At 45.4% G+C, this 24,127-nt stretch overlaps 3 protein-coding genes across 14 annotated transcripts in view; 1 reads left to right on the top strand and 2 right to left on the bottom strand.

The window, feature by feature from the left end:
* The window catches only part of VPS54 (VPS54 subunit of GARP complex), a 44,896-nt gene extending 40,964 nt beyond the window's left edge, over positions 1-3,932 (bottom strand). For 2 of the 3 annotated variants that reach the window (XM_083857878.1, XM_083857880.1), the window contains exons 1-2: positions 3,854-3,932; positions 3,460-3,543 (exon numbers count right to left, since the gene is read on the bottom strand). The gene's annotated coding sequence lies outside the window, so the exon portion shown is untranslated. Of the gene's footprint in view, positions 1-1,406; positions 1,476-3,459; positions 3,544-3,853 lie in introns of all 3 variants that reach the window. The other variant, XM_083857879.1, reaches the window with a different exon arrangement.
* Positions 3,860-5,113, top strand: LOC310907594 (uncharacterized protein). Of its 4 annotated transcripts, none has more exons than XM_083857882.1 (2): positions 3,860-4,213; positions 4,823-5,113. In XM_083857882.1, the coding sequence occupies exons 1-2, from the start codon at positions 3,871-3,873 to the stop codon at positions 4,960-4,962; spliced, it is 483 nt and encodes a 160-aa protein (XP_083714008.1). In that variant the 5' UTR covers positions 3,860-3,870; the 3' UTR covers positions 4,963-5,113. The 4 variants fall into 4 exon arrangements, 1 of the variants encoding a protein (XP_083714008.1); XR_014589659.1 differs by having other exon boundaries at positions 3,938-4,213; positions 4,448-5,113; XR_014589660.1 differs by having other exon boundaries at positions 4,126-4,238.
* Positions 5,114-14,046: 8,933 nt separating this feature from the next.
* The window catches only part of PELI1 (pellino E3 ubiquitin protein ligase 1), a 46,556-nt gene continuing 36,475 nt past the window's right edge, over positions 14,047-24,127 (bottom strand). For all 7 annotated transcript variants that reach the window (XM_083857453.1, XM_083857451.1, XM_083857447.1 and 4 more), the window contains exons 4-7: positions 23,656-23,757; positions 21,468-21,665; positions 21,162-21,350; positions 14,047-20,195 (exon numbers count right to left, since the gene is read on the bottom strand). In XM_083857453.1, the coding sequence (XP_083713579.1) occupies positions 19,629-20,195; positions 21,162-21,350; positions 21,468-21,665; positions 23,656-23,757 (1,056 nt within the window). In that variant the 3' untranslated portion in view covers positions 14,047-19,628. The remainder of the gene's footprint in view (positions 20,196-21,161; positions 21,351-21,467; positions 21,666-23,655; positions 23,758-24,127) is intronic.

Below are 24,127 nucleotides of genomic sequence, written 5' to 3'. Positions count from 1 at the left end.
CCCTTAAATTGTCTCTTTCATAAGGCCATCTCAAAACACTCTCCTCAAACAGGGAAACAGGCAAGAAAAAACAGTAGTGACTCCAAAGAAAGAACAGAACAGCTGCATCCCCACTGCAAAGCACCATGGGTAGCCTACAGGGCCAGGATAAAACAACATCTGACTTTCATATTATTACATTTTGTACTGGTTTCTTTTGCCCTTCCCAGCTGTAGCCACATGAACAGCAGATTAAAAAAAAAAAAAAAACAAACAAAAAAAACCTTTAGCTGAGCTTCACTTCTTTAAACATAAGAATAAGATCCTCTGAATAGAATTACCCCAAAATGTCCCATCACTCCAGTAATGTCTTGTTACTTAAAATAATAATCCACAAGTGTAAACATTTCATCAAGAACTGGAAAACAATTTATCTCCTTTTAGACAAACTGTCTGGAATGTATTATTTCCCTTTCATTCAGGTACCAAATAAACAATTATATGAAACACTTGTGAGGTACCTCCTGTAGCAAATGTACTTCCTCTCATCTGGAAACTCAACCTCCTAAGGCTGAACACTTAATGTGAAATCAGAAGGCAGATTCTGTGCTGGAGAAATGGACCTACCTAGAGCTATTTAGGTCATTATGCACTCAGTTCTTCCACACCAGAGGTGTCAGAATCATTCAGAAACAACCATCAAAGCAGTAAAAATATATGTCATAAAAGATCTTGTGGTTAGTTAGCCCACACTACCACACAAGGTGAGAGTGAAGTCTCTTTGTACCCCTTTTCCAGGCATCAGCATTACAGTGAGCATTACCCCTTGGAAAACAGTGAAACACGAGCATCTTACAGAGCTCCAGAGAGGTCCACACAGCTGAACAAAGATCAAGGAGCCCCAGCAGGCATTCCTGCTACCAGTCTGTCAGAGGCAGAGACTGCAGAGCAGTGACATGTGGAGAAAAGGCGGAAGAAGTGCACCAGCCCCAGCAAAAATCCCAACACTGAGGTCCTGATGTGACAAAAGGAGTCCGACAGATGCTCACGGCAATTTGCGTCAGCAGCACGACTCCCTACACAGCCCCTCCACTTGCCATCTTCAGCAGGGCCAGGCTCCACTTGCTCCTCAGAAAATAACCTCCTAAAAATATGGGTTTGCATGGGAATTGTGCCTTTCTGAAGCCTTACCCAGTCCTGACCTGCAAGTGGCTGTGAAAGAGCCAAATAAAAATATTCCAGTTTGATGTGGTGCATAAAGACTACCAAAAAGCAGGCCCAGTGCACCTCATATCAAATCCTGACACAGGATGTCAATCCACTCTCCCTCTGCAGGGCAGGTTCTCTGCATGAAGACCATCAAAACTTTCACTTCATGAGCAGTGCCACCCATGTTTGCTGATAGCTCTTGTGGTATTAGTACCTACCCAAGAGAAGATCAAATAAAACTGATCACCTCTTTTCACATCACTTCCTCTTCGTCCCTCAAACAGATTCTGTTGACAAAAAGGACAAATAACTCCACGGCATAAAACCCAGTATGGTCATGCTACACCTAGAATGCCAAAAACCAAAAGGAAGGTCTTACACTGCTGCTTACAGATACTGTATAAAAATGACTGAGACTCTCTAACATATTGCCAAGTGCCAGATACGCTACTCCAATTCTAATAATCTAGCCCTAACACACACCCACACACTTCCAAAATGGCCCCTTTTTTTAAATTTAAGAACCAGATTGATAGAAGAAAAGCTGGGATATATAAGCTATTATATATGAGTACTTTGGAACATCTGATCAGTACATGGGGACCTGTCAGTTTTGAGCACGAGGGAAACACATTAACAATTCTTTACCTTCTGCAGAGAATATTCAGGTGTGGTTTTTTTTTTTTTTTTTTTTTTTTTTTTTTTTTTTTTTTTTTTTTTTTTATCTAGCACCTAGGTGAGGTGGGTGCAAAAAGCTAAAAATAGCAAGACAAATCCTAGATTTGCTGGTAAATATGATTTGGAGTTACTTGTGTATGAGGCCCCAGAAATATGTGTATAGATCATCCACACTCATGCTCACCTGCTCACCCTTTCTGCTCTATTCATAAAACAAGACAAGGAATAAACAAAGTGTGAAGGAAAAAAAAAAAAAAAAAAACCAAAACAAAAAAACCAAAACAAAACCAGAAGAAAACTTTCAGCCTCTCAACTGGAAGGATAATACGATATTTGTGGGCCTTCTCTCTTCTTCAGACTCACAGCTCCTCATTTTCCCCAAATTCTGGAGAAGGAAAGCAGAAGTGGCTTCTTCACAGAGTTGCTGCCCCGAAAGAAGAAGCAGTACCTACATGATCATGATTCCATTTCCCAACCCCTTCCTGCTCAAACTGCCAAAGGAAAGCCTGCAGTCTGCTTTCTCCACTCATTCCTAGTGGCTCCTGACATTTTCCAGGCAAACAATATCTCCATTCAACGTTGGAAATGTGCATCTCCTTCTCCTCCCATGAAGTCTGTGCTTGTCAACAAGGCAAGATTCCTGCACACATGCCACACTCCCACTACAGAGAAAAGATGATGCTGAAGACAGAGGGACAATGGGATGGAAGAGGTAGAGATGCTTCTCCTTGTGCAACCTTCTGGCCTCACTGGTGAGACTGCCCAGTGACTTTTGTGTGGATCTCCTGTCAATTAGTCCACTTTAGGCACTGCTCTCCCACCCAACAGACACACCAACCTAATGGCCAAAGGATTTCAAGGCCTTTTGTCTGCAGTGCAGTTTGTCAAAGAGTCACACTGACTCTCAGGTAGGTCACAACTGCAGTAATTACTGCAGCCACTACAACAATTAATGTACTGCAGTTGCGTTTTGCAGTAAGAGAGCAATTTCTCACAGGGTTGCACAGCAACAGCTGCACAAGTCCATAGGACTTCTCATTCAGGACTCCATCAGTACAGGTAAGACAGTAAAGTCAACACACCACCAATGATAGAAACTCGAAAAACCAAATATATGCAAATCTGTAACCCAGTAATTACTTTGATGCACTTTAAAATAGGCATTCTACACTTTTGTACACTGGATTGTGATAACTCTATGTCCTGTAACAGAAATCCTAAGCATTTAGAGAGTATAAGAAAAACAGAGAAGATAAAAGGACCCAGCAGCGTGCTAAGGCCCAAACTGGACAGTCAGAGGGGGAAAGTTTCTGTTGGGATTGCAGAAGGTCGGCATTTTACAACCCCGTATGTGTATTTCTCTCAACACTGTATACCGTCTTTGAAAAATTCCAGTAAAGAAACGCACGAAATTAATCAGCCCATCACACAATTCCAGGATCACCCACAAGCCCAGGAAGCCCCGCATTCCTACACGGCTCATGGAACCACCGAGCCCTTGGGCGCTCCCCATCCCGGTCCACGCCGGCTGCCATGCGCCAGAGGAAAACACCAAACACTCGCTCCAAACGTTAGTTCCCGAGCCGGCCCTACCTTCCGGAGAACACGCCAGGAGTCTCTCCCGGAGCCCGTCGTCATATCTCTCCCCGTGGCATGGTCGGGAATTCTGCCGGGGACCTGCGGGGCGAGTGACCGACCGCATGAGGGAGGCCCGGCCCGGCCTCCCGCCGCCACCTCCGCACCCTCCCCGCGCCTCCCGCCGCCCGCCGCGGGTTACCATGGAAATCCGGAGCGGGGATTTGCGGGGAGCGAGGGAAAGCGGGCCGCGGGCAGCCCCCCACCCCCGCCCGCCGCCCACCGCCTCCCCTCCTCCGCCGCCCGGCCCAGGCCGCCCGCGCCGCCCACACAAAGGGCGCCCGGGAGGATTAAACTTTCCCGTGCTGGCCCCGGGGGAGCCCCGGCGGCGGGCGGGCGGCGGGCGCTGTACCTGCGGCGCCGGGCGGGATGCGCGGCCTAGCGCGGCTCCTCCGCCGCGACACGTCGGTGCCCCCGCGCAGGGCGGCGCAGGAAGGGCCCGGGCGGCGGCGGGAGGAGCCGGGCCCGCCTCCCGCACTGCCCGGGGGAGGGGCCGCGGCCGCGCCGGCGGAACGGGAGGGGCCGCGCCGCCCGCCCTGGGGCTGTGGTGTCCTGCCGTCGGCACCGGCTCCCTCGCGGGTGCTCCGCAGCCGCTCTGACTCGGGTTTATGTTTCAGGCTCCATGGGCTTGCGGGGCTCTCCCCGAGTTCCCCACGGCCCGTATCGGGAGCCCTCGGCAATGGACCCACCCCCCGCAAGTGCTCCGCAGCCGGTTTGTCTCAGATTTATATTTTAAGGTGTTTTATTCTATTTATATGTTTTATTTATATATTTTATCTATTTATTTATTTATCTAATATTTTATTTATATATTTTATTTATATATGTATATATATTATTTTATTTATATAAATAAAATATAAAAATAAAATATATTTTTTATTTTAATTTCTATATTTTATTTATATATTTTATTTATATAATTATATATTTTATTCTCCGTCAGGCCGCAGGAGCTGCTGAAATAGAGGGCTGCGTTAGGTCCCACCGAAGCAGCAGCAGCCTCGTGCCCGGTCGTGCCTTAAACACGCCTAAATCCTTGGCCATAGCCCTGTGCCAGTCAATAAAACACAGGGAGACTGATAAATTAACAGCAGTGGTTCCGGCTGTGTTTAACAACACGAGGCTGTGGCTACGGGCTGTGTGAATGCAGGAGTGTGGAAATCCGTGGGTTACGCGGGTTCACGCCTGGGCTCGCAGCTCACTGAACTCGTGTTTGTGTCTGGTGCTGGCCACAGACAGCCTGGGCTGAAGATGTTGTTCTGCTCCTCAGAGCAGGTCAAGGTTGGCAGAGGTTTGTTCGGTACAATTTGTTTTGCAGACTTGGCCAATAAACCCTGGATGAGTATCACCGACATCAGGGACTCCTTGTTGACTTCCTTGAGAGATGCATGGACAAAAGGTGTTGACTTCCTTGGAGATGTGTCTGACCTGACCAGAGGTCACCTTTTAAAACTTTGAGAAAAGAAAAAGTGACACTACCAGAAAGAAAGACTAGTTTAATATTACTATTACTTCATAACCGTGGGCTTCAGTGTCAGTGGCCATCCCTTGTACCTTTCACAGACATGCTTTAGAAAATAAAGATGTACCTTCTCATGCTTCAGAATTCCACCCTTGGCTTTCTGGAGTTAATAGTAGCACAGGTCAAACAGACTTCATTGGAAGTTAGAACAGCGAAAAACACATCTATGTTAAATATTAAATGCTTGTTAGGAAGCCAATGGGGATTTCCCTCCAGCAACCTGCAAATGTCACTCACAATATTTGCACAGCATATTTTCCCCTACCCGGCAGAAATCTCTGTGCCTCACAGTTTCCGCCGTGCTCAGACACACTCCTCATGGGCAAAACATGGTGGCTTGTGGTTTTTTCTGGGTTTTTTCCCCCTTGGGGATCACATTAGTTGGAGTCTGTCTGTCTCCTAATGCCTAAAACATGACACAGCAGCAATAAAGTGAGCAAAGAGATCATGAACATAGCATAGAACTGATTGCTGTGTATTGATCCAGACTGCAGAAAGCACTGAGTTTGCAGAATTTATGGATTTCATGTGGTTAAAGGTAAGGGAATTGGAGAGGCTGTGGGACGGAAGGTGGTGTTAGTCCTGTCCTCCCCAGGGGGTTCTACTTTATGTTTCTTGCTGTTATCCCAAATAAAAGTCCTCGGCTGTGTGGGTTGAGGATGGCATTCCTGCCTCAGCACTGCTGCCAGCTGGCTGGGGGTGTCTCCATGGCTCCTGCAACCACTCACAAGTGAGTTGGAAAGTTTTGATTTGCCCAAACCGAGTTCACAGTTTGCTTTCAGTAGTCTGACCTTCTGGAATTGGACCTGAGAGTATCTACATAACCACTTTCCACTAGCAAAGAGTCAGATGGGAGGGGATGGGAAGAGAGTGGAAGGCAAAAGGAAAGGGAATCCCCAGCAGAGAAGCAGCTGTACGTGATTATTAACTGCAGACAGTGGTTTTGAGGGGAAAGCCCTTCATACAGGCTTAGTGGTAAACCAATATTCCCCTCTCCAGCCCCATGGGTCAGCCTGAGGCTAAAGGTGAGTCCTTGCAGCATGGATACAATTTTCCATGCCTCCCTTGTATGAATCATGGGTTGATCCACTCACTGCTGAAATGTGTCCAGTCCTGGTCAGCAAACTGAGCCAGAGCCAAGCCTGGCTGTGCAGGACTGACCTCAGTGCACAGCTGCTGAGGTTCACAACGCTGCTCTTGCAGCATCTCCACTGAGTCAGGGAGCTATCCTGCTGAATTCATCTCAGTCAGAGCAGCCTTGAGAACAAATTTTGCATCAGTTGCTTAGCGTGAAATGACCTTTAGGTAGAGTGGCTTACCCCTCAGTTGACATTTGCCCAGGAAGCCCTGATCTAGCTGAAACCCTCATGTCTGTGTTTCTCTTGCAGCAGAGAGGTACTTTCAAAGCCAGTGATTAATTGTGTCAGAGATGCAGGGGAAAGCCATATCCTCGAAGTGACATTTGAGCCATGCACCCTCCCATGACCTTTAATGTTTTCCAGTTGCAATGAAAAGAGTCTTATTATCTGCTCAGGCAGGGAAAGTTACAAACTGTTTGATTTTCTACCTTATGCTTCATTGACATTATCTCCGAGCTAAATGTTGTTACAGTTCTGCTGCATTTTGTACTCACAGCAAAGTCCTCTGTTCCCCTTGGGGAAAAATAAACTAGAGCTGCATCATCTTTGTGGATCAGAAGGGAAGGATGACAGCCATGGGGCTGCCTCCTGCTGCTTGCTTTTCTGACTGTCACCTTTCTGCTAAACCCCGCGGTGGCAGTGACAACGCCAGTCCAGCCTGAGAAACCTCCTCTCCTCCAGCCCTTAGGGGACTCAGTGGGTGATTTCTGGAGACTTTGAGAAGAAAGGCTGGTTTAGAGCATAACAAATCTCCCCAAGGCACGTGGCATGGCTGGGCTTGTGAGCTGTGGTGTTCATATACTCTGAATGTGCTGTGGGCAAGAACAGCCATCGCTTCACCAGCAGAGCTGGTGAGGAGAGGAAATTGTGAGTCAGTCAACCATAGTTCACTTGATCTGTTGTCAGTCTACCTCCTCACATGCAGCTTATGTCCATAAAGTCTGCTTTTTATGGGAGCATTTCAGTTATCTGTGCTTCCTACTGATTGCCACGGGCCACGTCAGCTCTGCGGGGCAGCGTGACTCAGCCCAACAAACACCCTTACCCTGGGCACACAGGACAAACTCCCAGGGAAAAACTCCAACCTCAAGTAGCTTCAGCCAGGAAAAATCTTTCTGCTGCTGCTTTTTCATCTATGTGAGTTAAACTGGCATTCTTACAAAACAACAGAAATATGACAGGGTTTTTTCCTACACTCATGCCAGCTCAGGAGCCTTCCGTGGAGCCTTCCTGGAAAAGAAATGGGAACCAGTGAGTTTTGTGCTGTAGAAAATAAACAGTAAAAAGAACAAAGTAGCTCGCTGTTTTCTCAGATACAACAGACGTTGAAAAAATAAGGAAATCCTTGTTACTGCTCAGTGGCAGAACTAGCAGCCAACTATTGTAAAAGCTGGGTCATCTCTAGGAACACCTGGCCTCCTTTCTTGAGATGTCACAGTGTTTTAGAAGGTCCTTGCTTACAGGATCCTGGTACCACTAGCTTTCAGTTTTCCACAGAAAACCTTTGCTCAGCTTGTAAAAAAAATGAAGAAGGTACGGCAATCCATAGGGAATGTGAGGGGAAATAGTGATTAAATGTAATTAGAGGGGCAGGTCCCCCAGGAACCCCGAGTGTAGTGGGTAATCTTGTCTCTAAAAGAGCAGCATTAAACAATGATAGGAACAACCAAACTTCGAGGAAAAGCTCTCCTTGGAGGAAGCAAGGGATATAAAAGAAATACATAAAATAATGAACACTGTGGAGAAGGCAGATGGAGAGTTTCTGCTCTTCTTGTCTCAAGCGATGTGAAGGGATATTAAGACTGAATATTTCATGCCAGTAGCAGAGAACATATTTCCAGGCCGTGTTTAAGTGGAGCGTGGTGCTCAGTGCCACAAGAAACCTTTCAAGACAGGAGCTTAGGAACATGCAGAATTGGATGGCAGTTTTATAGGGCAATGTTACTGGCTCTCAAAATAAGCACAGATGAAAATTTTGAAGATTATTTTCATCATGTCAACCAAATGCTAAATGGTAGGACTCAGGTCCAGACCTTTGTAGAGAAGACATGACTGGCCCAGCTCAAAGGCCACCACCTCACATGGCTCTTTCTAGGACAGTTTCTTAATAAACTCCATCAAGACTGTCATAACATAAGGACAACTCATAAAACTGGGGTGCCAAGTCTCTCCTGTTGTTCCTGAATGCCCTGGCATGTATTCCTCCATGTCTGCAAGGGTAGCAGAGCTCCTCCTGGCTCCAAGACATTTCACTCAGTTCTTGGTTCTCTCAGTCTCCACTAAAGAAGCTGTGTAAAATTAAAAGCTCTTTCTTCTGTATCTGGAGTGATTTTATCAGATAGCAGTTTATTCTGATGGAGTACATTAATACCTGAGTCATCAGGGGCTCTGGCCTTCTTTATGTCAGCTTTCCAGGCTAGATTTATGTGCACTGCTCCCTTTTGAATCTGGTCATTGCAAAAGGAGGGATTCTAGTGGGATGCCTTCAGGAAAGGTAATGGGAAACACTCTGGTCCAAGCAGCACCTAAGGCAAGTGAAAAGCTCTCGTTTCTCAGATTATTTGTGAGTCAAAACATGCAGTTTCAAAGCAAGTGATGGTTGGAAAAAGAAATTTTAAAAAGTACACAAAAAGTGGACCAGGTTGGTACCAAGGGAGCAGGGCTGGCATCTTAATGATTTTTTAAGAGAAGAATTTGACTCTAGATACCACAGGGTTCAGTTCAGGTTTTATTTTAAAGACCAGAGATAAAGGCATTGAGTTGTAGATGTTTTTAGACTTTGCTCTGCTCTAGGTTGCAAGACCTGTGGGTAGAGGGTACAGCCAAGTTCACTCGTAGCTAGTGTAGGTATCACACACATTCTGCTGAGAGGAAAACCACACAGCTTTCTGCATTTTAAAATCCTGTGACTGAGAGGTTGTGGAATGATGTGGGTGCCTAGATTAAATTGAGGAAGCAGCACCCTCACTTCAGGCTGGCCCAGCCAGCAGCTTTCTGACTGGTGCCTCAGTGCTGTCTTTGACCTTGACTGGAAATCCCAGGGATTAATGCAGGTGGGGACCACAGGGAAGATTTTTTTTCCTCTAAGAGCATGCCAGGTAACAGCCATTATTAGGAGAGGGATCTGTGTTAAAAGCATCACCAGGTCTTTAAGTGCACAGCTTGTCTTTGTTTGTTTTGCTTTGCTCCTGCCCTGAGCTCATCTCAGCTTCAATGCCACTGCTGGGATTGAAGTCAAATGTATTCCCAGCAACCTCTCTGCATTACAGCAGATGGCAGCCTTTCCCCAGACTTCCAGAAATGAGGAGTACCTGGATTTCAGACAATCGTGTCTTTTCTTGTCCCCTGGTGTCTGCCAGCGGCCAGCAGGAGCCTTTGTAAGGAACCCAGCAACTGATTCAATGCAGCTAGAGACAGAAACAACACTGAAATCTCCTCCTTGCATTTGGAGAGCTTGGCTTCTCATCAGAGGGCGATCAGCTCTTGCACCACCTCTTTATTCATCTAGGATGATGTTTCCCTTCCAGCTTATATCAGAGTTCAACACAGAAGCAATTAAAAATCCAGGCTAATTCATTCCTTCACCTTGACAACAACGCATAACAGAAAACACATCACACTCGGTGGGGAGTTATGTCAAAATCAAAGTGACATTCCTCAGTGCTTGACATGCTGTATTAAAAAGCACCTCTGTTAAGAGACCTACGCAGCTGGCTGAATAAACTGTGCAGTGGGTGAGGCCTCAAATTACTTCATCTGCTGGTGACTTTTCAAAAGAGACTCAGATATGCTCTGTGGATTCACCCAGCCCTGGAAAGTAAGGAGAAAAGTGATCAGCGCTCTTCTGTCCTGCCCTTTTTTTGTTCCAGAAAAGGAATGCTTACTGGGACAAGGGGGTTTTGAGATTACCATAGCAAAATTCTTTCTAATACCTCTTGGATCCTTGGAAGCATTTCTTATTGCCACATAGCAACTCCCTTGTCCAAACTGTGTTTTCATACCTACCTGACTGGGATTAGTCAACCCTACTATGGGTTTGTTTCACAAGCACAAGAAAGATACAAAGATACCTTCTTCTGGGAGGTTGCTCCTGATGGAAACACAAAAGAACACAGATTTACTTCTACACAGGCTCTGCTTTCAATTTCTACTTTTTATCCTGCTTCTGTTCTCACAAAACATGTTAATGCCATCCAGATGCTTATTAACACGCTTCATAGTAAGAACCAGAGACAGGAAATACAGGCCAGATGAGGAAGAGAAGAGCTTAAAAAACAGCTAAGAGAGATGAGAGGAATCCAGACTCAGCAGGGCCATGTAAAATTTGCTCTGTAACCTTCAAGAAACTAATCAAATCATTGTCAAATGAATGACCCCATAAACTCCAGGGAACAGAAGAGGTCCTACAGGACCACAGCAATATTTAGGGGGGCATCCAAATAAAACATTAATTAATCTTAAAGACCCACATAAGCCTTTAAGCAACTGCTAGGGGCTTAAAAAAAAAAAACAAACCCAGGCCGTGTCTAATCAGCTCCATTCCTCTCTTTGATAAGGCAGCTGGCTTGGCAACTGAGAAAAGGAAGTCGTGATGTGCTGCATCTCTCTCCCCTTCAATCACACTGGGTAATGCAGCCACCAAAGGAAACAGTCCAGACAGCATTGCTGTGAGCTGAGCAGGCACTGGGGTTGTTGATGCTCAAGGTGTAACATCCATCATGTCCCCAGCCACTGCCATAGGAACATCAGCTCCCAAAATCTGGCTGAAGAGCTAGGAGACTGGATTTGTGTGGAGACAATACCACGTGGGATAGGAGACACAGGGAGAGAGTTAACTTCACGCAGAAAATCACCATCAGCGAGGAAATGACCCCAGTTCCCCACGCTACACTCAAGGCACTGGAATTCAGGAGCACCTTTTCCTTACAGGACATGCATGCAACTCACCCCCAGTTCAGCTTTTAATGAAAAAAACCACTTAAAATACTCTTCCATCAATGTTACCACAGAGCCTGCTGCAGACTGCTGCTTCCGGCTGTCCCTCACAGGAGCCCTCTCATCCTTTGAAAGCTGCCCTCTTCTTTCCCAGCTCTGTAGAGAAATCTGGCTAACGAGGAATCTCGAGGCCGTTCTCCCATCTTCCTGGTTGCATTCATTATTAATAGCTCCTCATTAAATTTTAATAAAATGAATATCAGAGGTTTAGGGCTTTGTAGGCACCTTTCCTCCTTTTTTTTTTTTTTCTTCCAGGTCTGTTTGTTGGACAAGTTCATTCAGTGTCACACAGGGGAAGGTGCTGATCGATACGTTTTGCAGGAAGTTGCTTTTTTGCTTTATTTCCAAACTCTGCAGAAGTGCCTGCAACACAAAAGCTTCTGCTTTGACTTCTTTGTCTTTAAGAAAGCAAACCTCAAACAGTAGGTAGATATTCGGCCCCAACTTACTCTTCAGTTTACTTTAGTAGATACAAGTTTATGAACTCCAGTTTTATAGTAGATCTGAGTTTATGAGTTCTGTAACTGAACCATTAACTGCCTGGAGACGTGGTGGAGTCTCCAATACTGCAGATTTTGAAAATAAGCCTGTTAAACACTCGGGAGAAGTATTTGGGTAGAACTGACCCTGCCACAGGGCAGACAAATGAGAGAACCTTGCATGGATCTGTGGCTACATGATGAACGACATATTTTTAGATAAGCTGGTGCAAAGAAACTTGCATCTCAAACTTGCAAGAAACTTGTTTGATGCAACCTGGGAACTCTCATCGGTGGTTGTTGTTTGTTTGGGGTTTTTTCCTTTTAAATAGTTCAGGAACTCCAGATACACTGATTTTTTTGAATATCAAGAGCAAAGGTGGGTCAAATATCCCCCATAGCTACCCTTCTCTTCCTTTGCTGTGCCCTGGGGAAGCCAACCTCAGACATAGCACTTTTATTCTTCTCTTCTGTGAATGAGCCCCTAAATTGCAGTCTGAAAGACTGTTTGGGGCCAGAACATCCTAAGCCTCTTGCATGGTACTATTCAACATATTTTTTGCTGCAGAAACAAAAAGAGAGGCTGGATTTATTAACCATTGGCCTATGAAGTTAAAAGTATAACAAAATGCAGACACACATGGGCTGTAAATATATTTACATTGTTGTGAGGAACTAATCCCAGGCCTCTATGGTATGAAAAACACTCCAGTGTATAAATAACGTGTATTTGGCAATATTGGTGTAGGGCCAGAGGGGATGGGTTGTTGTTTGGGGTTTTTTTACTTTAGGGCTGGCACGGGCTCCAGGCAAACCCCTCTTTTGGGGAGGCACTTAGTGATGGCTTTCCCTGACAGGAGCTGCCAAGGACTTTGTCATGAGCATGATTCATCATTGCCCAAAGGTGCTTGAACACACCTTCTGCTGCTCCTGCTCCAGAACAGGTGGAGTGAGATTTCCAAGTGATAACGAGTGATGCTGGCAAAAAAACCCGCTGAGTAACACTGAAAGCCCCTGGGGCGATGGGGCGATGGTGGAGCCCGACGTCATTGGCACTGCTGATTCTGACTCCTCAAGAAAGCTGCTCTGGATCCACTTTTAATGTGAAAAAGTGAAAAAAGCATTAGACATCCATGCCCTGGGTGGTTATGTGGCATTTAAAGGCCTGCTGATTGCCTTAGCTCCCCTTCAAAAGTGAAGCAAGCTACTTCAACAGCTTTGCTGTGCTGTGTCCAGGTGACCATGGGAAGCCCCATATCCTTGTGACCCACCTCAGGTAATATTTATCCTCCAGCAATGGTCAGAGGTGACACCACAGCTTCATCCTGGAGTGGGAACCGTGGACATGTCCCCATTACAGAGCAACACTCCAGGGAAAGGCAAACGGGGCAGGAGAGACACCGTGACCTCTCAGTCTCAAGCCTTTCACCCCTCTGAGGTCACAGTTCAGGGGACTGTCCAGGCAAAACCAGAATGGGCACACCTGCATCACAGTCCTATGGAGGATTTGGAAGCTGCCAGCCCCTGTGCCAATGGGAAGCACAGGACTGAAGGGAAAGGAGCCAATTAAAAAGCCAGGCTGCCTCTGTGTTGCTCAGGGCAAACTGAACAGATGATGGCATCGCTGGAAGCTGCATTTGCTTTTAATTGTCCTCATTCCACTGAATAACTAATTCTCTCCTCCTCCCACACAACAGAAAAAAAAAAAAAAAAAAAAAAAAAAAAAAAAAAAAAAAAGCAAGCATGGGATTTTTGGAAAGGATGAGTTGACTCAATTCCTTTCATCAAGCACATGACAGCAAGCTGCAGTTTTTAGCTTTGCATCCAGGCAAGTTTAGAATATCATTGCATGCATTTGTTTTGTTTCAAATCTTCTGGGATCAGCTAAAAATATGGAGAGATGTAGATATGGAAGCACTGAAGGCTTCTTGTTTCATCCAGCTCTTAAATTGTAGCCAACCAAAGGGAATGACAGGGGTAGATCCCCATTGTAAGGTGGTTATATTAAAAAGTTATTTTACAGAGAGCTGGGAAGTGGGAGGTACTTGGAATCTGAGCATGATCCAGGGAAAGAAGTGGATCCCTTCAGCCCAGAGACAGGCTTTACACAAGACTCAGCTTTCATGAGCTGCTTCCCAAGAGCCCAGAAAAGCCACTTGCTCTTCCCTCATCCTTGACCAGCTTCTTTTCCAGCATAGACTGAAGGGAAACCCTATTTAGGGTGAAAACTAGGTGACCAAAAACCCCTCAAAATATATTTTTTTGCAGGGCCTGGGTCCAGGCAACATGGTTCAGTGCTTTACAAGTCACGTATTTTAGTAAAATCACTTAAGAAAAGGCATAATCACAATAGCAAACACAACTGAGAAACTTTCAGATAAAACATTAGCAGAGAAAAGTGAATTTAATTTTTTTTCTTTGGGGTGTGTTGAAACAGGAACAAATATAAGGATCAAGACATTTGTATAAATAAGCAGACAGTTCATCTTGGGAGTGAGTAGCAAAGAAAACACATGAAGAAGCTTTTCCTACTGGTTTAACCAGACTTAAATCTGACAATGTGAACTATCATGTACTCCCTCCTCTCTCCGTGCAGTGCTCACAGGGAATCCTCAGGAGACCAGCGTGTGCCATGCAAGGCCTGGAAGAGGGGAAGCCTTTTCAGGAGACCTTTCCACTACAAAAAGGAAAAACAGACCATCCTTGCATGAGTTCTAAGTCCAAAGAACTCCATGCTCACCGTTTTTCTGGACATCAGATGATCTCCAGTAGTGATGTCAGCAGAGAACTGGTACCACAGATGTAGATGAGGTAGAGGAAGGAAGTCAGAGCAGATTAATAATTTACTCCTGCCTCAGAGCTGTTCAGTGACACTGGATCAGCAAAAGTTTTCAAAATAAAAACATTAAATATTGCAAGTTTGGCAAATTGCAGAGAAGTTGCCTTTGTAGCAGGAAAGTCCTTTGAGTTGATCTTGAGGTCATTTGTACTCTTGTGAAATACCTCAGCCTCCTGCACTGAAGCAATGAGCTCTCAGCAGGGCTGGCAGAACCAAGGATTTTCTGGGTTTAAGGATTTGCTGGTGCTTCACTGCTACCACAAACACATCCTTACCAGCAGAACCAGGCAAGCACCACAGCCAGCAAATGGAGTGATGTTGGTGCTGGTTCCTGTCCCTTCCTGCCAGCCCTGCAAGAGAGCTGTAGGACAAGGACTGAGAGCTGGGTACAATAGCAGCAAACTCAAGTGCAGCAGGGAGTGGGCAGGCAGCTCCTGACTGCCAGAGCTGGCACTTTACCTCTGGTTACTCATTTTCCCTGGAGCTTAGCCTCGAGGAATGCAGCTCCAGGCAATGCCTAACCTGATCCCACAAGGGCTTGTGCTGGGCAAAGCAAACAGGACCTGCTTCTGCCAGCAGTGGCTGTGCAATGGGCTGTATTACCAGGGCTGGAAAGCACAGGAAGGATGGGCAGCAGAAGCTCAGGGGGGTCCAAGGCAGGAACATAAAGATCCAGGCACTGGGGTTTACAGCTAATGCCATTCCCTAACACTGCACTGATCCCAGCCTTGGCCCTGCTGTGGTTCCCCGAGGCTGGGTTTGGCATGGCTGCTCTCACAGAGGCTTGAGGGAATTAAAGTGCATTTTTTTCTCCTCTTTAAATCTGCCCCCTTTTGCATTCAGGCCAGAGATGGGAGCAGAGCAAGAACCAGCAGAGCTAAGGGAGCTGGCTGCTCCTGCTGCAGTAGCATCCCTTGGTGTTTACCCAGCTCAGCTCCTGTCACCATCCACGTTACCACGGGATACTGCATCTCAACAGCACTGTGATGTAGAGCTGTTCTCCAGGAGAAAATGGGCCTGGAAGCAGAACCTGGCAAGGGGCAGGACTGCTGCTGCCCCTGCAGAGGCCACACTTGCCAAGGAGCCACTGATCCAAGTCACAGGAACCATCACAGCTCCTGCAGAGATGCTTTCCCAGATCTTCTTTACAGTATGCACAACAGTGATCTGCTACAGTCACAAAAGAGCCTTAGAAACTGCATTTCTAGGATGATCACAGCCCTTATGTTAAAGCCAAGTGCTACAATTAAAAATAGAGCTTTGCCAGTGTTTTTGCAGAAAGGGATGAGCCAAGACAAGGACCACAAAAAATCTGGTCTAGTTCAACAGCACCCAGGCCTCATCCAGGCTAAAAGACATCATGCAAGTAGCTGTAGTCATCAGGGTAGATTTATATTGCAAAACTGGAAATGTATTTTTAGAATTGAGCTTGGAAAGTGTCGCTTCAGAAGGAGAGCAAGCATGCCATGGCAGGATCATCATGGGATTTGCAGAACACCTTCCAACAGAGGAGTCTCCTGAGGTCACTTCATGTTAAACCTTCCAGAAAACCAGGCTCATGCCTGCAGGTGTAACAAGCCCAGCACAGCTGGGATGGGAAAACCTCATCCCCAGCCTGCACCACGCTGCTCAGGGCCACACCAGGCACTCATGGGGCTGCTCCAACCCAGTGGCCAAGTCAGCAAAGGAACCAGAGCACTCTGTTCTCCCCAGCAAAGCCACAGCAACCTCCCTGTCTATGCCCCTGCCCTGCTGCCCCACTTCTACTTTGGGGAAAAAACAAATCAAAAAGGCTTTATTAGCAGCTGCTGCCTTCCAGCAGTGTTAAATCCATGCCATTTCCTACAGCTGAAAGGCAAATTAATTCATTAAATCACCTGCTTTACACATTGCACTGCCCAGAACAGGGCAGCCACCCACAAATCAGAACACTGGCTGCCCATTTCCAGCGGCACTTCTGCAGAGCTTCACTGAACTTTCAGGCTAGAAAACTACCTACACTTAATGCCATTTCCCCATTCATTCCCTCATCAGTTCCTTATACCTGCAGAGGTCACCCAGGGAACAGTCCTGTCCCATCTGCTGCTTGCAGCACCAGTCCAGCAAACCTTTAAAAGCAGGTAAAGGTCACAGATCTCACCTGGAGCTGGTCTTTGCAGCTGCAAGGGGCTGCTTTAGGCTGTCACAAGTGGAGCTGTGATTGTCTTAAAGCCAGCAAGGTGCCACCTCTTGCAGCACCAAAATTTATTCAAAAGGATTGGCCTTAAAGTTCAGAGTGCTTCAGTCATCTGTTTGAGTACTTTTAATATTTTTAATATTCACTTTACCATTTACAGAGGACTATTGCAAAGAACAGAAGCCATAGAGAACTCAAAGAGGGTACCATAGTCAGAGGTGCTGTTGTTGGTGATTGAACTTGCTCCTCAAACTACTCAACCATTGCTATGCTGACTCTGACAGCAGGATTTCCCTGTCTTAAGTGTTTGAATGCCCATGTTCTGCCCTTCTAAAAATGGGATTAATACCCAGCTTGGGTGAAGAAAAGTACAAAACAGGCAGAATGTGGGGCAGACTGAAGAGTGACCTTAGCCTAACACACCCCAGAGACACAGACAGTTCTGCTCAGACACCTTTGTTTCTCACATGTCTTTCTTGGGGGGGGTGAGGAGTGAGGTACAGAAGTTTAAGCATAATGCATCGTCTTCAATGGGGCAGAGCCTTAATGAGGGCTGCTTGTTGGGTATGACCCTCTCTTCTTCCCCTCTGCATCTATCCAGCTGCACCCCTGGCTCTGCACCAGCCTCCAGCTGGGCCTCCAACACCACTTCCCAGATTCCTCCTACCATCCCATGCTCCATCTGTGCTCACAGTTCAGCTCTGTGTTACTCATGCTGCTTTGGAGCTGTCATCCTGTCCTTTCCTGGCTTTCCATGTTGCTGTAGTCAACAAGATCAGGACCAGAGAAGTGTCAATTAGATTTTGTGGAAGATAGAATCAAGAGAGCTCTTGTCATTTTAGAAGAGCCCAGACACTGAGTTCAGTTTTTGCTTACATTTCAGTATTTGTAACTTACTCATTTAACCGTGTCTTTTAAACAACAATCTCACCTTTAACACAGAGTTAAATATAAAACACATTGAGAGGACACATCTGAAAGGAGCTATTCAAAGCCATGACCGGGGAGAACTTCCGAAGTCTTTACAGCTGCTGCTTCTCTGTGCTCTTAAATCCACATGTGCAGGACAGAGGGACATCTGAGATGACAACAGAAGGGCCATCCCCAGCCACCTTTCCCATCTCTTGGAAACAAAGCCACGATCCCAGAATTTCTGTTTTTGAAAAGTGTTTACTCACGTAGTTTAAATAAATTAATTTGCAAATAAAAATTAAAACTACAGTATACTATAGTTTGAATAAGATGATTAGAACAACTACAATACAGGGATTTCTTGCTGCATAAGTCTCATTACTTAATGCATATAATCTGGAAAATGTCAAAATCAGTTATATTTCTATGGAAAGGGAGTAACAGCAGTTACTTGTACATGACAGCTAACTGAACTTATAGTACAGGTTTCCTGACACATGCATTTCCTGAGTGAACCAAACAATATATATAACTTCTTTTTAAAAATGGAGAAATAATTGACAGTCAAAGGAAGTAATTCATGACATCTAAGCAACACAGGTCTCTTTAAACAAAGAAAATTTTAGAACAGCTTCAAAAGAAAAATGAAAGCTTTGCTATAAAGTACAGAAATTTGTTACTGTCAATTATACAGTACATATTAAAAAAAATGTACAAAGCTGGCCAAAAAAGCTCAAATCAATCCTAAAAAGGTCAGGTTGCCATGAAGCACAGTGGGCTGGCAGCAGAGCTGCATGTAGTGCACTGGTCTTTTCTGGTGGATACAGAGGGGAAGGAGGGGGAGGAAGGGGAGAGCAGAGAGAGACCAGAGCCCACGGCAGCATCTCACACTGAGGGTCTGAGCCCAGCCCAGGCCCAGCTCTCTGAGGATGCAGGGACACAGGCACACATCTCCTGGCTACCAGGCTCCACCTCTGTTCCACGTGTGGCCCAGACGTGCATCTGCAGCTAGCAGAGGGGCAAAGACCAGCCTGAGCATCCAGGTGACAAACCTCTCTCATGCTGGAACTGTGGCCAGGTCCCAAACTGCTCCCCACACACGGGTCCATGTCTCCCCTTGTCCCCTCCCACCCCCAGAACAGCAAGGAACAGAACAAGCCTCATCTTTCTGGTCTGTTCATGTTTAACATTGGAAAAACCCTCACAAATGTCACTAATGCTAAATAAAGAGAAGTGTTAGCGTGAAGGGAGAGAAAAAAACCCCTTAATCTAGACTAAGTTGCATATTTGAAGAGTCTGGTAAATATTCTCCTCATAACCAGATCTTAAGTACACTCCTACCAAAAAGACATTTTAAGAAGTCCTTCTTAGCTACCTTTCAACACAGTTAAAGCACAACTTTATGCCATCATAGTTTGCATTAGCTTTGTTTAAAAAGCATTTTAACTATTCTAAGAACTCAGTATTTTAGATTAAAAGATTTTTCTACCATTTTCATCCCACGTTCTTCTCCATCCAGAACTACTCTACACATCCAATTGATGGATGTAACACACTATGACCATGCTACTCTCTAAACATTCTAAATATTTTCAGTAATAAAGATAAATAGAAAAGAGTTAATATACATGTTATATTTTACAATGTTTGCATCCAAGCTGTAAACTAATGTTCTTTGAACTATTTACCCTCCATATACAAAAAGAATGAAACACCTTTCAAACACTGTGGGCATGTGATTCAAAAACCATTAAACTGAAGGCATTGAAGTTCACTCTACAACACTTCCTTCACCTCTTCAGAAGTAGTTATTAACTAAAAAAAAGCAGGAGGTCTCCCCCTTCTCCCCGCATTTCTTCTGTTTCCAGACTTCTCTCAATAAAGAGGGATTTAGCTGTCGTAACCAAAAAAGAAAAAAAAAACCAAAACCCCCCCCTCCCCCAAAAAATTCTTCATCTTAATGCAAACCAGCAAAGCCCAGAGAATACGAAAAAACAGTTGGTTTAAAAATGAGAAATCGCTCAGCTTATCAGTTCACCGCAGTCCTGGGGAACAACCTGCGTTAGTCGAGAGGCCCTTGGAAAATGAGCCTGATGTAACCCTGCTCACCAGCCAGCTGATGCGCACAGAAGGGACAGGCGGCGTGAAAAGTGTGAGTACCGTGAGGGAGGGGGATTTGGGACCAGTATGCAGTTGTCTTTTCCGAGCAGACGTGTCCGCAGGGGCTGAAGGCGTGAGTGGGAGGTCCGGCGTCCACGTAAAAGCCCGCCTCGCAGCCCAGCCACAGCGGCACGTAGGGCCCCACCGAGCGGCACATGGGGCACTCGCGGTCCTTGCCGTCCCTCTCCTCCTTGTTGCCCCAGTTGTGGTAGCCGTGCACGTGGCCGCAGTTCAGGTACACCCAGGGCTGCTTCTCATCCACCACATCTTTCCTCTTCATGCTGGGGAAGGCCAGGGTGTTGAAGCCCACGGGGCACTGTGGCCTGGCGGCGTTGATCTCCTGCCTCAGGGCCTCCAGGTGTTTGACGGTGGGCGTGCGGGCCAGGCCCTCGGCCGTGCGCCACAGCAGCGTCGCCCCGCACAGGTCGATCAGGGAGCCGTCCTGCAGCTGGTTCGTCTCGTTCTCCACCTCGACATGGACACAGACACACACAGCCGTCACCCCGGGGGCTCTCTGAGGAGTAACAATGCGTACTTCCACAATACAAATCTGCCTGGAAGATCCATCCAGGTTTCAAGCAGGTTCTGACTGTCTCCCACAAGACATCCATAGAGAGCCCAGTATCACCTTCTCCCTTCCTTCCTTTTGGTTTTTTTTTGAAAAATCCCACCCCAACATCTGAAGAGATTAATGTGTGCATTAAAATAGACCACACTGAGTCAAGAAAAGCTCCTCTCCCATCTTACAACTCTCTATTCCATCCCTATAGCAGTCCCAACTGTGTTACTTGAAATGCCTCAAGGAGTATCACAAGGCTGTTTTAGTTCTCCATCATATTTCTGACTTTTTTCTTAAAATTCTCCCCTTTACACATGGCTTTTCCCTCCTCCCATTAGCACTTCTAGCTAAATATGCCACTTAAAATGTTCAACGTAGCATTTCTTTATCCTGAAACATCCCAAGTCACACCAAACCCAAACATCTCCTGGAAATGTCTTTGGAAACAAGAGGATGAGGGAAAACTCAGAAAACCAACATGGAAATGAATATCCAAAAAAATCATAACTATTCTATAAAAAAGGGAAAGTGAGAAAACCTTAAAAACAAACTCACAAGGGAGAATCAGGAAAATACTTGTAGAATGTGCAGAGGCCTAGGAGAGTTTGCAGAAATACAGGGTAGATTGGGAACTCAATTTAGGAGAACAGTCTAGATGTGCAATTAAGTACTAGTTTGCAGATAAACTCAGTCAGTTATTCAGGTTGAGCAAGACACCTTTGTGCACGCAGACAGACACATAAAAGGCAGTGTGACTAACTGCAGAGGTGACAACTACACAAAATTCCAGCACATTCCAGCTCTGTGCCCAAACTATACCCCTTATGGCTGCACCATTTTAAACAGGTTGCATAAAACACTGGTCACTCCTCTCACCATTTTTCCCCTCTGTTGAGCTGATCTGGTTTCACGGAGGCTGAACACATTCCCACACACAGAAATCTCTCTCCACACCCCTGGCTTGGAGTCTTCTGTGAATCCATTACGAGGATGCATAACAAGAACTCCATTTGTTGTTAGTCCATCCATTTGTCCATCTGATGTCTTCCACTTTGCAGCTTTCTCCTAAAAGAAATTGCATCAATGAGAACCTTTAATTTGGCTGAAGTGGAGTTTAGAAATAGCTTAAAAAATTAGCCTGCACTGAATTTTTAGTGGAAAAATGAAAAATAATTCCCTTACCCCAAGAAAAATGTTTTTTGAGGAGTCAAATCCTGCAGCATATATTCTTGCTGTAAAGGGAGGGTTACGTTCACATATGATTCTGCAGGCAAACCTTGATATTGTGCTCTGCACAGACTGTGTGTCTGAATTACTCTGACTTCCAGGAACTGTATCTGTTACTACAAAGTCTATTGGACTCTCCGTTGACCGACCAATCTGGAAAAGTGTTAAAAAAAAACCAAACAAACAAGCAACAAACTGGTCAGAAGTTTGTCTTTGGATGAAGGACTATTCAAATTCAAAGCAATTAAAAGCAATGATACAAAAATCATGACATTACAGTTTAAAGCATTCCTGTCCACCAGATTGCTAAAGCCTCATCTGAATTGATGGATTTTTCTGCCTCCAAATGATCAAAGTTATTCTGAAAGCTGGCTGCAGCCAAATGAAGGACAGAGAAATAAAATCATGTAATTAAGTCAGTTCTGAGATGATTTCCCATTGAACGCTTTTTCATCAGAGAGGTTACACTCAGGTCAGGCAGACCAGCTGCAGGAGCACCAAAAGAGCCAAGGAACAGCAGTTAGAGGGAAGAACAGTGACATACAGTCACTTTGTATGCCCAGGACATCCTGAACAGTGCCAGACTAAGTCAAGGTATAGGTGTATGAAAATCAGATTATGTGAGCTGTCTCTTCAGCTCTGGCAGGCACTGAGAAGCAGAAAACCCTTTGTGAAAGGACCAGGTAGCAGGTGGTTGTAGCAGAGAGGGGCTACATTTACATACTCAGAACACAAGAATGTAACATCTGACCACAGTCAGGTTTTCCTGGTAGCTGTGCCTCCTTTTCTGGCTGCAGGGAACCTTGAATTTTGCAGTCCCACACAACTGCACTGAGTTTGATAGAACTGCATAGGTATCCCTGCTTCACCAGTCAACTCATCTTGTACTTTCCCTTGCAAAAAAGAAAAGTATTAACCCTTTCCCAAACATCCACATAGCTGGGTTTAAAGCCCCCTTACACACTACTACTCGCTCACTCATTTCCACAGCTCCCACACTCTGAAAACTGGTGGTTATATTAAGACTGATTAACTGCTGAGTGAGAGCCCCAAAAGCTTGAGGTGCTTTTTGGTGAGGGCTGGAGAGCTTTCACGAGACTAAAACTGCTTTGTCAGAATCTATTTTTCTCTTGCTTCTTAGGCAGGATAACCCGTGAGCAGACGGGGACTGCCAGGGGCAATTTCAGAGCAGCACACATGCCAGAGCATGCCTGGAGAGAGAACACTCACACAAACAATAGTTTATGCTGCAGTGATTTCATTACAGTCCCTTCTGCTCTGTTGTAAGTATTTGCAGTTGCAAAGCAGCTTCCTCCACCACTTCCCAACACCTCCCACCTCTTCAGATCCTGCAGTGGCGTCACAGCTAAATGCTGTGACAGCAAAACTTGCCATGAACTAGTGGCAACAATGAGGGAGAAAAAAAGAAGCTAAGCAAGATCACAGTCTGAGAGAACAAAGCACACATTAAAAAGAACCCCAAAACAAACCCCTTCCTTCTGAGAAAAACAGGAAACAATTATAAGATATGAGGGCACACCACAGCTGCAGATGTGTTTGTGGTCCCTTCTCATACACACAGGAACTGCAGCAAAGTTATTGTGAACTGCCAGCATCAGCACTGAGGCTCCTCTCTTCACATCTCCCAGTGCTTTAGACATTTCTGGGCTTGCTTGAAGAAGTTCAGAGTATTTTTCGTATTAGTTGTGCCAAAAGCTTTCCTGTGTTTCCACACTGTATTTCTTCTACCCTGTCTCCAACTGGCTGATCCCAAATCCCTTTGTAAATGCCAGAAGCAAAGTTCCAAGTGCTTAAAGAGAACTGTGCCCTTTATTCTTCATTTTGTAAGGAGGGACTAGGAGACAGATTATGGGACTTGCAGACCAGCAATCAAATGCAAAACCATAATCATGTGCATTAGTCACAAACCCCCACAACTTTCACCTTTGCCCAAGTCTAAAAGAGATGTACAGACACACAGCTTTGTTCAGAGGATGGCCTTGGGAATGAACAGAATTAAATTGCTCTGAACAGTGACTGCAGAAACTGACACACAAGTTTTTGGGTCTGAAGGAAGAAACCTGCTGAGAAGATGCCTTGTTTGAAACCACCTAAAGTAAGAACACACATTTTAATCACGTACCTGGAACATATCTGTGTTGCTGTCATGGGTATATTCAACTACTACTGTCTGGGCCCGAGACAAAGTGTAGGATATGCTGTGTTGGTCCTTATTACTTATTGCCTATGGAAAAATGCCAAATATTATTGAACCAGTGCACAATAATTCTACAGTACACAGTAGCAAAGCAGACTATATATATATAACACCAGCCTCTTGTGCTAATTAATGCATTAAGGCAGATGGTTGTTCATGACACACCTGCAGTTAACTTTGACAAAAGCCAGTCCTGACCACTAAAAAAAAAAAAAAGCTGCAGGATTGATTCAACAACAGTCCAAACTGGTCTCTTCACCACATGCTGCAACTAAATAAACATAACCAGGGCATTTTATTAGTCATGTTTTGTGTTAAAGCAACACTGGCCTGAACACAAAAGAACAAAACAACCAAATGCAAAGGCTAAAGCTGAATGTAACACCTTCATGGTCAT

The sequence above is a fragment of the Zosterops lateralis genome (genome assembly GCF_965231275.1).
Source record: "Zosterops lateralis genome assembly, chromosome: 3".
NCBI classification, from domain to species: Eukaryota; Metazoa; Chordata; class Aves; order Passeriformes; family Zosteropidae; genus Zosterops; species Zosterops lateralis.
The sequence above is the reverse complement of the archived record's forward strand: the minus strand, read 5'-3'. Positions and strand labels throughout refer to the sequence as shown.

Coding starts and splice junctions, on each gene's coding strand:
- LOC310907594 (XM_083857882.1), top strand. CDS start 3,871: ATGCGCGGCCTAGCGCGGCTCCTCCGCCGCGACACGTCGGTGCCCCCG. Junction 4,214..4,822: donor CCGCAAGTGCTCCGCAGCCG/GTTTGTCTCAGA, acceptor TTTGTTTTGCAG/ACTTGGCCAATAAACCCTGG.